The sequence below is a fragment of the Maniola hyperantus genome, chromosome 2, assembly GCF_902806685.2.
Source record: "Maniola hyperantus chromosome 2, iAphHyp1.2, whole genome shotgun sequence".
Classification (NCBI taxonomy): Eukaryota; Metazoa; Arthropoda; class Insecta; order Lepidoptera; family Nymphalidae; genus Maniola; species Maniola hyperantus.
The window spans coordinates 5,597,160-5,609,898 of record NC_048537.1 but is presented as its reverse complement, the minus strand read 5'-3'; the positions used below and the strand labels follow the sequence as shown (position 1 = coordinate 5,609,898).

Below are 12,739 nucleotides of genomic sequence, written 5' to 3'. Positions count from 1 at the left end.
TTCATAATTATGCTAACAATGGACTCATAGGTAGATATAGGTTGGCGATGAATTTTAATGTAATTGCCACCTACTTATTGAAAGTTTGTCCTGAAAATTAAACTTTCAATAGTTTCAAATTTTTATGAAAAACTAACTAATCTTAGGTACGGTCTATGGTACGGACTATGGTCTATTATATTCTCAAATAAGTTTACAGTTTTATGTACATACCTACCTACTTAATTCTTATAAGATTTTCTTCTTAAATCTGAGAAAAGTGACATTGTAAAAGCATTAATTAGTTGAGAAAACGTCTTAGTGCTCAATGTGTTACTCCTATGTGCATATTATATTGTAAGGACATACCTGCAACTGGCCCAAGGGTGGTTGCGGAGAGCAGGATAAAGCTTGCGAGGAGGAGCATTTTGAAAGTCGGGATGGTTTCTTGTCAACTCTGCGGGATCACTCTCTGGAGTGCGCACACGCAACACGGGACACTCGGGCACACTGATCGCGCGCTCTCCTGAACCCCCCCTTATAACCGCGAGGCGTCCCGCGCGCACGTCTACACAAACAATGCTCGTGATGCTTCCACGCTCGCCTCCTGTAACGTGACGTACATTGCCCTCTTAGATCGTGGTAACCGATAAAATTACGACGCGAGTCGGTAATGGTGATATAACATGTTTCGGGCTCGTCCCACAGGCGGCGGCGCGGCGGCGCGGCGCGGCGGTCCGATACAGCGCGGACGTCCGGCGCGAAGGCAAGCGGACGCTAGGCGCCCGCGCGCGTTTCGTTCATTTGCCACATCTCTAGGATTTACGGGACTGACCCGATCTGAATTTTGCACGCTAACGCTCTGAGTTAAAAATAATCCTATTTTTTACTTAATATACTATGAAACACACATTCTGTAAGATTTCTTTTTTAGAAACTTTTTCTTACCAGTTGTAATATGATATTACCTACTTAGTATTTTGAAATAGAATATTGAATTGTTCATTTATTAGGTATGCGTTCACGCATAAAACTGTTGAAATAAGTTGAAACTTAGGTTAGAGTAGATGAACGATACCTACGCAAACGCATGAATAACAGGCAGACAAACATTAATTTTTATAGGTAGGTAGTAGGTATAAGATTTATTTTCTTATATTTAATTTTATACCATAAAACAATATTAAATAGTACATACAAACTACGAATTCTTCAGATATTCCGCAACGTATAATTTGAGTGTTTTAAAATTAAGGGCAGATATAAACATCGTTTAACTTTAAATACCATCTGATTTCATTACAGTTGAAAGGAGTCCATTAATTAGAAATGTCCCAAGAAAAGAAGTGTGACTGGTGGCCGCAACACCGCGACACGGCAGCTGTTATCTTGACAATCGTACCGCACTGTATAGTTGCGTTCCCGCTCAATTTGTTCTTGTTTCGGTCGTCGCGAATTCTTTTCTTGACCAGAGTTGTCTGGCATTTTCTCCGGAACTCAATGCGATGAGTGCAATTTAAAGAAATCATAAAGCGTGCCATAACCGTAACAATTTCGCAAACATGAGGCATTTATCCCACCGCGCCATCGTCCTCGGCTATCGACTATTTTCTCACTCAAGAAACGTACCACACTTTACAACTCTTATTGCTTACGACGCAGAAAAAACTTTACAGAAAAAGTACACAGTGGAAGTCACGCGCTAAGAAGTAAATATAGTGGCGAGTTGAATATTAGATTTATCCAGAAATAAAAGCATGACGTGCTGGTTCGTGTTAACTCGCGGAGGCGGAGACGGGAGCGGTTGCGTAATATTACACTGTGTGTCGACTTTAAAACTGCAGCAGACTCCACGTGGACTACGCTCGGTCGGCAGGGCTTCCTAAACTTGAGCTTCTAGCCACTCTAGAACTCATAATGTCTAAAAACAGCAGCTGCAACGGTGACTATGAAATGCTCAAACTTAGCAGCTCTGAAAGCAAATGTGCGCCCAGCCACACTGATATTTCGTTATACTTAAACTTTGTACAGACTCTGGAAACTGAGGGTGAGATCTATAGCACTCTGACTTAGCTTAGACTTAAGACAGAGTTAAAACAAGACAAAGCTATAGCTTATATCTCTCACATAAATCTGTCTCGTTTTAACTCAATCTTAAGTCTGAGCAAAGTCAAAGTGCGCTCTATAGATCTCAGCCTGAGGGTGAGATCTATAGAGCGCACTCTGACTTTGCTCAGACTTAAGACACGGTTAAAACGAGACAGCGTTATATAGCTGGCATAAATCTGTCTCGTTTTAACAGTGACTCAAGTCTGAGCAAAGTCAAAGCACGCTCTATAGATTTCAGCCTCTGAGTGTTAACGTCTAAATCGCTTGCGCTTTTATGCTCGCCACCGCGCCCGCTAGTTCCGCGTGAACAGGCACGAAGGGTATGCGGTGAACTTGAAAAGCGCCGCCGCTGCATCACTAGTCACTGCAAGCATGTGCATTTGAGAGCCACGTTAATTGGTGCCACTCTGTTTGCGAGCCACGGCCACCGCCCGGTGGCTGGTGTGGCCTACTCCTTGTTTTAAAATTCCCTACCTAGGTTCCCGTACAAAAAATTGGAGAAAACGGCAGGGCACATCCCTTCAACTATTTAATAAAAAGTGTTTCAATGGGTTATTAGAAGCCTTGGATAAAAGTAAAGTCTCGTGTTATCTTGCACCACTTCAGGTAAATCGGCTTTTCCGATACCTAGGCAGCGATAAAATATAATATTAAATCTATTCTACCGAACATTTCCTTTAGCGTGACCAAAATATTATGCTCTTCTCACAGCAAGATTACTTCTGTCCCGCTGCCGGTGACTCGCTGAAATGGTGTATTCCCTACTACTACATTACTAACGATCGGGACATTCTTACTAAGATGGCAACTCCAGTAGGTACATTTTCACAACACACATAGGTACATAATATAAACAATACCAGCATATAAACCAACTCGGTTTTCTAAATTTACTATCCGCACAAACATTTTAAAGGTTCCGTCTATTTTTAAATTCGTTAGCGGCCTGATATCAGTTCAGTTGCCATTTTTATCCGCAGGCTATTGAAATAGTGCAACGCTAAAAATGCTTATCAAAGTACACCATCTAATCATTATCCGGAGCCGCAATATATTCGATACTATTGAACCATTCACAACAAGATACTGCACTTAAAATGAACCAGAAGAAAGTTAAATCGCCTTAATGTGCCTCCAGGAACGTTTTTGAATCTCTTTTTAATCGCATTCAACCGATGCCTATCGTATTGTTTTACATCGGATGAGTTACGTTCGCCTGCGATGCGAGTCGATAAAATAAAATTCACAGGTTTATTTTCACAAAAAATCTTCATATTACTTTAATAGCCACAGAGGGAACAAAAGAAGAGGGGATCGTTTTTTTATACGTGAGATGTAACCGAGGTTCGGACAGAGTTTAATTGAACGGGTGCATGACTTCGACGTTTGAATACTAGCTAATAGGAACGCACGTACAGCCTAAACAAAACCATAGTGGGGCAATGAAAAGACGTCGACAGACTGCATGTCTATTATCGATCATTTTGATCGGATGGAACATAACCAGGCAAAATGGCTTCATTATAGAATTTGTTTCAATTTGAATTACGTTTGCCTTTTAATAAACAACCTCATATGCCACTTTATTGACATACTGTATTCACGTATGTTTGCGAAATAATCAAAAATAATGTTTTAAAATATTATTTTCCATTAAAATACAATTTGGCCTGCTTCATGGCTCTGAGTTCTAGCTAATTGGAGCTATGGCGGCAAATCGGCGCGTTGCCATTGGCTGTTTAAGTAAGCAAGTCAATGATTTACATCGACTAGTGCGGCACGCGCAGCGCAGTGGACTCCAGAATATTGGCACCAAACACCATAATTATTTAGTTATTTTAATAATTATTACCTACTGTATTATTATTAGTGAAAACTTTTATTGTGAAGGAAAATTTGTTATCGGTAGGTGGTACCTACATAATACTGTGAAGAATTTTACTTCAATCTTTTTTTTCTGCAATATTTATCAAGAATAACTTATAACAATTAGTTACCAAGATTTTATGGTTTGGATTTTAAAATAATGAGTTTAGATGAGTTAGTAGTGTAACAAACTTATTTCGATATTAATACACTCGTGTGATAAAAATTGTTAAGTTGTATGATATAAGTACCTATCAGTATGTACTTACTTAGATAATTTAGAAAAAAAATTAGAGAAGTTGTGCACGAATAAAATATTCTTTAATTGCGATCCTAATTTGGAACACATTTCTAGTTACATTTTGAATTATTCTGGTCGCTGCTGCCGGACTCAAGATTCTAACGTTTTTATTCGGAAATTCACGGCGCAGGATCACGCTCGACCGGTATCCTTCTTATATAGTACGCGACAGGTCGAGATAACAATCGGGATGGGGACGCCCCGCAAACCCACACAGGCCCCGCGCTAACCCGATACGGGATAGCGCGGGTGACGTGCTGGTGTGTAAGGCGTCCCCCCGCCTCATACCCCGATTGCCATCTCGACCTGTCGCATAATATAGGTACCTACATTCCTTCGGACACTGATACAATTAAATGTTTTACTTACTCCTATAACAATTACTGCTGCCAATTATCACAGAGAGGAGACCTTTTAATTAGAGTTTAACTATTTTAATCGAATAGAGAAATATCAATTTGCTTGTTATTTTCTTTATATAGAAACCACGTCCAGTGAAGGAACTCTACAGGTATATCGATGGACCCATTTAGTTACGTGATGTTACGTGGATCTGTTTTTTACATTTTTGTAGCGTAGGTATGGGTGGTTTGTTCTTCCTGTATTAAAGTTATAGGTACATATAAGATTAAGTTAATGGCATGCACATGGCATGTAATGTAGATATGATGATTTTTTTAATAAAAGAGCGAGTAAACAAGCAGGTGGGTCACCTGATGTTAAGTATTTACTGCCACCCATGGACATCTGCAGCACCAGAGGAACCGCCAATGCGTTGCCAAATTTTCAAAATTGGTTACAAAGGTTGCTTATATTCCGAGAACGGATATAGGCTACTTTTTATCCCGGAACACCAAAGAGTATTTTAAAATACCTGAATTCATGTGGATGAATCCGCGGCAATCATCTAATATTTGGTCTAGCGATAGCTTGCATCATGGAAACGGATATAGTGGGCTACTTTTGATCCCGGAAAATGATAGAATTCTCACGGGATTTTTAAAAAATGGGAGTTTAGGACCCATGTGGATGAAGTCATCATTATCTAGTAGTCTGTAAAAATATGTAGGTACACACTTAGTTTAGTCGTTGCATTGAAGCAGGTGTTACGATGCGGAAGTCCATGATACACAAGGAATGACAAGCTTAATCTGCCAAAACGGGCAAATCTGTATGTTACAATGTGCACGATGCGATATGTACCGCCCTCCTTCCCACTACTAAAGAAACAGGAGAAGGAGAAGGAGTGCGGAATACATACCACCAACACACAACACCACAAAAATCTTCTAGAACTAGAACATATTCAACGTAAGTAGATACATTTATTTCAACGCCAAAGCACCTTCAGCAAAAATAAACTCCAAAATGCACAATATGATTGTGTAAGTCACTTTGTAGTCATATCAACGTTTATAGAATGTCCCCATATCAATGTTTATAAATCGAAACATTATTTTTTACCGGACACTACCTACTTATCCTTTTAAATCCAAGTGTTATAAATAGCTCCATAATTCAAATCATAAATTGAAATGCCTTTCTTTTATTTGTCTATGTTATCCTTTAGGCCAATCAAAACGCCTCAGTACCATACTGCGCGAGATGAGATTTAACTAGAGATAAAATTTTGCGTCCGTGCATACCAAAGGAATTTTTATCGAGTTCATTTATTAATTTCCTGCGGAGATGATATCGCTTACGCCCATTCTTAGGGGCAAACAAATAAACTCCTTTGCAAAAAAAAGGGGCGGTTTTAATTTTTTTTTGATAATAATAATTTACTATAGGTACTGCTATACTAAAGAGTTTTCAATGTATAAAATGAGTTGCTGACATGAAATAATTTGACAGAGAAATCCTGGGCTTGATATCGAGAAACAGATTTCGTTCAGAGGAGGCAAGGATCTGGGAGAAAATCTTCCACGAGATGACCGCTTATTAAATGAGCCAGACGCTAAGAAACTGGAAGAGTATCTAAATATATTTACTTCAAAAAGTAGAAGAAGTACAGGGAGGCTCAAGTTAGTCGGACGGACGGTGAGAAGAAGACACTGTCGGCAGCCAGCTAAAGGCTTTAAGTTACTCCTGTGAGCAACGGAATACTCGTGTCAGATTTGCAACAAATTATGCATCCTGGATACGTGAATTGGAGTAGCGTACTTCCTCTGATGAAGCTCGGATTTTACTATATCTATAGCGAGAATCGCCATCAGCGGGTACTACGAAGACCAAGTGAACGATATGCAGAATGCAGATATCTACAGTGTTTTTAAGGAATCACTTCTTACGTTGGGGCTCGTACAGTTATTCGTATAGGTGCCCGTATTTTTTGCAAAAGAGTGTATATTTATCATAATTCAATACTTTGAAGGCAGCGGGAATCAGCTATTAGTTTTGATCGTCGCGGATAAGACGCCGCGATATTGATTCGCCTCGCGCTGTCGTGACATAGGTGATTATGTGTTTAAGCAATTACACCACCCGCTATAGAGTGATCGAGGTAGGATAGATTCCCGTTATAATTGGCAGAGGCTCGCGGGATCCGTCTGGGAGAGGTGTCAGAAAGGAACGGTGGAGAACGCACCGGAGGTACCGCTTCACTATCCCCCCTATAATTTCCATCTAGACACAGTTCGACAGCATCTTATTTTGTAGATATACTTAGTAAAGTCAACTTTTTACCTACAATATAACATTTGCGTTACACGGTTACCCGTGTCGGTGTCTGGTGATGTTTTCATTTCCACGAAATTCGCGTAAGATCTTCTTAATCTTACGTGTGCCGTTATAACATTGTAATTCACCGGATAATGACCTGTCTTAACATTATAAAATTGCTTCGTTACTGGTACATCATTTCACGTTTTAAGAGAGTTCAATGGCGTTGTTTACTGTACTTAGATTACCACTTAGATAGATAAGTCTTTTTATACCGACTTACCTAGCGTGGATAAGAATGGCATCTGTAGGTATACCTATATTATAAAATATATTTTTATTTTATTTAACAAAATATATTTATAAATATAAATGCCAAAAAAAACATATCGTAATTCGTGAAACAAATTCGAAAGTTCTTAAAATAAAATAAATATATCGAAAATAATTTAAATACTGACCGAAACTCCAAAACTATTGGTTGGTAAACCCATACAATGTGTCGTTAGTCAAAGCTACAGCGTGAATTTGCTTCTCGCCGGTTCAAGGTTACGAACGTGATTTTGAAATATCATAAATTCAATCGGAATAGCCCATCTGCGCCATCAATCGATGTTTTCTCACGAGCACCATGTTCGTCAAAATCGCCCCTGTGCCATGGAGCAACAAACCTTTGCATACGCAAAAAAAAAATAAAAACCGACTTCGTTACACAAACACTAAAAATTGAAAAATAATTTAATTTATTACCGAATATATTATGTATACAAGAGTTAATATAGTTCCATAATAATACTTTTTGGTGCCGGTGCCAATTAGCTTTAGCTGCGCGAATCGTCTAGACTTCATATTTTTATGGGACTCCACAATGGCACCTCATTGGCACCGACCCCAAAAAATATTATTATGGAACTATATTAACTCTTGTATACATAATATATTCGGTAATAAATTAAATTATTTTTCAATTTTTAGTGTTTGTGTAACGAAGTCGGTTTTTATTTTTTTTGTAAAAATTTTTTATTTCACAATTTTTAGTGGCCCCATGGAATTATGCTATGACTGGTTAAAAGTCTACTGTTTACTAAGCTATTACACTGATCGCGAGCAATTTACTCTTATCCGTTGAGGAGTTCCAGTATCTATGTTCGAAGATGTTCATCAGATCTTCACCAAATTGAAATGGGACCAACTTTGAAGTATACCCTTTCAAACAAAAAAATAATTTTCAAAATCGGTCTAGGCGTTTTCGAGTTATCGGGGAACATACATAAAAAATAAAAAAAAAAAAAAAAAAAAAAAAAAAGATTCCGACGAATTGAGAACCTCCTCCTTTTTTTGAAGTCGGTTAAAAATATGCTTAGATACACGTATGAATTGAACTAATAAACATATTAAAGAAATCTCTACATCTCTTACTAAGTATCTCTTGTTACATTACCATTTTGTCTGGTGGGAGGTACGGCCGTGGCTAGTTACCACCCAACCGGCAAAGTCGTGCCGCTAAGCGATTTAGCGTTCCGGTACGATGCCTGGTAGAAACCAAAGGAGCATGGGTTTAATAAAAACGGTCATACCCCTTCCAGGTTAGTATGCTTCCATCTTAGACTGCATCATCACTTACCACCAGGTGAGATTGCAGTCAAGGGCTAACTTGTATCTGAATAAAAAAAATCTATACAAATAAATATCAAATTCTGTTCGTTGGTAAGCACATAACTTGAGAACGGCTGAAACGATTTGGCTATGTTTTGTTAAAATGTCAATAAAATTCTTCACAAGAAAAATTGGAAAACTTACCCGGAAATTTCTAAATTAGGTAAAAACTGACAGGACGCCGTCTGTCGGATCATAATATGATAAATTATAGAATTTAACTATAGCTAGATAGCGCCAAGGTGCTGAATAACAAAAAGCACGATAATACGACTTATACTGGCAACATGCTGGCAACTCTCTACATATAAAAGCAAACCTTCCAAACTCTAGAACTTTCACAAAAAATCCATTTGTATGTTTTGTTTGTGCGCCGTGTTTAGCATCCATTCTTTGGCTCTTTGTTATCAGTGTTAGCTGTGGCAATATTGACTCGACGTCGAGTGTTTGTTGGGCGTTGTGAATTGTGATTGAGATCTTGCGTGCGCTATTATTGCTTTCCGATCGCTACGAAAGCTCTCTTTTCACTGTTATACTCATAGCATTCAATTGAGTTTCCTATTTTAGATGTTGTGTAACGATATTTTAATAAAGTAGACTTTTTATTGGTAAAGTAGACAGGATCACTTCCCTACTTCAATATCATAAAGAGGTACTAACTACTAAGTTTTGATATATAGAAGGTTAATCTCTGGAACTAATGATCTGATTCTGAAAATTATTTCACTGTTATATACCTAGCTACTTACATTATCCCCGAGTGAGTCTGTAAATCATATCACGAAGACGATCACTTCACTACTTCAATATTGTAAAGAGGTAGTAGGTAAGTTTGGATATATAGGATTTAATCTCCGGAACTAATGATCCGATTCTGAACATTCTTTCACTGTTATATACCTACCTAACTTATACCTATAATTATACCACGAAGACGAAGTCGCGGGAAAAAGTTAGTACAATACTAAAATCAAGTCGAATTTTGTAACAATGCATTCTAATGAAAGTAAAATACATCGACGCATGAGAAGCTATAGTTTTTTCGAATTGTACTAAGTAATTAAAGCTATACTACAACCACGGACCTCAATATCACGAAGCATTATTACTATTATTAACTTACCCTCTCGGTTCCGGATTCTCCCGGGATTGCCTCAGCAAAGTTCCGCATCAAAGCTTACGACTGTTAACTAGTTTATTGCCCCCTTCGCTGTCTGTAATCGTCTTGCTGATTGAAATGTAAATCAATATTTTATATTACGTAATGAAAGGAATGACCTTTCAGCTCATGAATTTTATTCATGCATTCTTGTTATGTAACTATGAGAGGGTAAACGTGACGACACCTCCCCTCTTTATTATTGTTTTTTTCTTTTTATTCCAGCCCTTTGTCTTAGGTTAATTGAGTTAAAAACACGGGATACTAGTATGTAGACGAACGGTAGGTAATAGTATCAGAATTTAAATTTTTAAATCCATAATAGTGAAACGACACAAAAACAAAAATTGATTACTCTCGCGTCCAGCAATGCACGAAACTAAATGTTGAAATTAATTTTTGAAAAGAGTACTTAGAGAGTAGTAAGAGCACGTCTTGTTAAAGTTCATTTGCATCAACAAGTTTTCTAATTTATTAGTAACTAGCTGCCCCGGCGAACTTCGTACCGCCTAACAGTCGATTCTTTATCAGGCAATTTTTTAATTTTTTCTCTCCGTAAGAACCATCCTCGTACTTCAAGGAATATTATAAAAAAAGAATTAGAGAAATCGGTTCAGTTGTTCTCGAGATTTGCGATCAGCAACACATTTAGTGATTCATTTTTAGGGTTCCGTACCTCAAAAGGAAAAACGGAACCCTTATAGGATCACTCTGTTGTCTGTCTGTCTGTCTGTCTGTCTGTCTGTCTGTCTGTCTGTCTGTCTGTCTGTCTGTCTGTCTGTCTGTCCGTCTGTCTGTCAAGAAACCTACAGGGTACTTCCCGTTGACCTAGAATCATGAAATTTGGCAGGTAGGTAGACCTTATAGCTGACATTTGGGGAAAAATCTGAAAACCGTGAATGTAGGGTTAGATCACACAAAAAAAAAATTGTGGTCATGAACTAATAATTAGTATTTTCAACTTTTTCAACATTTCACGACTGTAGTACGGAACCGTCATTGCGCGAGCCTGACTCGCACTTGGCCGGTTTTTATATATAGAGATTTCTTATAAGTATTCTACCTACTACGCGACTTCCGCATGCATTTTATTTTTCCGGAATAAAATGTACGCAAGTAAAAACTTGCCTTTGTCCGTCTTAAGGATAACCACAGCTATCTTTGTACCAAATCGATGGTGCCCGCAACTTCGTCCACGTGGATTTAGGTCTTTACAAATCCCGTGGGAACTCTTTTATTTTCCGGTACAAAATGTTTTTTTTTTAATTTATAGACTAGTGCTTGGCTGCAATCAGCTGATGACGAGTGGTAATGCAGCCTACCTTTATTCGAAATGCAAGCTCTCTCTGTAGACTGTACCTTTCGTCAAAAGCGTATGAGTCGTGAAAAGGTAACTGACTGACAGACATACAAACTCACTTTCGTATTTATATCTAATATTAATATGGATTATATTGTAAATACCTATAATTGCCATGTTTAAAGTTTATATGAATCATATCGAGTATTACCTATACCTAGGTACTCTTTTTATACTAAAAAACTCACAAAAGTAAAACATGACAGACGATGAGCCCTATAAAATGTGCTATATTGGAATTAACTATAATTTATTCTGATTGCCAGCTATTATGTGTAAAGGGCCAGTATTGGCGGTGTGACGAATCGTGCGTGCCCGTTGATACTCGTCGATGACAACTCACCTTCAGATGCTCCAAGGATACGGCCGTGTACGCCCAGTAATTAAAAACCTTCATCGGAACCTTCCAAAAAATTCCCAGAAATTTAGAACTTATGTAGGTATGTCTTTTGTTCCTCATCGAAAGCGTCTTAGTTGATATTTTCCCTAAATTGGGCTACACGTGCCAGGTATATATTAGTTCATACGTATTGGTTTGTTCATAGGTTAAGTGATTCATAAAAAAATAACTTGAGGTAGAAAGAAAGAAAGAAAGAAAGAAAGAAAATGCATTTATTTGTTGTTGGTGTCACAGATAAAAACAAAGTACAAGTAACATTTTCATCTGTGACACCACTCCAACTGGGTGTACAGATCAGTATAATGTCTTGCATCATATGCGATAACACACATAAGATGCAGGACGCTAATTTTCAGCTGTGACGCCACAGTTACAACCGTAAATTATAAATAAAACATATAGATTTAAATTATTAATCTTTATAGGTATCGCGGTATGTGTATCATCAAAAATTCACGTTTCAGTCAAAATTTCACGAGGAAGATGTATGTATTTCATGAGGAATTGTATGTTTCATGTACTGCTATCAATTTTTGCTTCACATTTAGTAGCTTATAGCTCATCCGTGTGAAGCCAGAGTGAGTCTGCTATAGTCAGTGATGAACGTAAGCCGTCAGAAACAGTTTTTCATACAAATTAGTATTACATACATATAACACATCAATACAAACATAATATTTAATCCCGGAAATGGGATTAATTATTAATACAGGTTTAACGACACATGTAATTAGTAATCCTCCCGCGTGCCCGGTTATTAAAACGGACGAGATACTTCGTAACGATACGACGTTAGTTATTAAAATAAAGTAAACATTTGAACGGAATGTATAACCACTAACCAGTATGTCGAGAACTTCGCCATTATGAAAATTTCGTATTCTATTTATTTTAGTCCCATGCCAATTAAAAAATCTGCCAACCTAACTCCAAACCCCAGTTATAAACCATACTGATAATGAATACCTACCTACCATACTTTTGTTTAGTTTCAAAATATGTTTTGCGTCAAATCTGATATTATTTACTTATCGAATTATTTCGAGACAACAGCCTTTTCTCTTTATTATTATGTTTAACATTAAGTAGTTTTTTTCTGTTTAGCATCCTGATTAAACTGCACTAAAAACTTCGCATAAAAAAATATTAAAAAACCGACTTCCAAAACCACTACAAAGTAATTTTACTATGCTCGCCCGACTTCATACATACATACACGACGTATAGAAACAAAAGTTATTTTTTACT

General features: G+C 37.6%; 2 protein-coding genes across 14 annotated transcripts in view; one reads left to right on the top strand and one right to left on the bottom strand.

Annotated features, from left to right (window-relative positions):
- Positions 1-508, bottom strand: part of nw (narrow) — a 34,571-nt gene extending 34,063 nt beyond the window's left edge. For 2 of the 4 annotated variants that reach the window (XM_034981379.2, XM_034981387.2), the window contains exon 1: positions 349-504. In XM_034981379.2, coding sequence (XP_034837270.1) covers positions 349-406 — 58 coding nt within the window. In that variant the 5' untranslated portion in view covers positions 407-504. Of the gene's footprint in view, positions 1-348 lie in introns of all 4 variants that reach the window. The other 2 variants (XM_034981366.2, XM_034981371.2) reach the window with 2 other exon arrangements.
- The window catches only part of LOC117993521 (cytosolic carboxypeptidase 1-like), a 101,996-nt gene that overhangs the window by 62,508 nt on the left and 26,749 nt on the right, over positions 1-12,739 (top strand). The window lies entirely within an intron of this gene.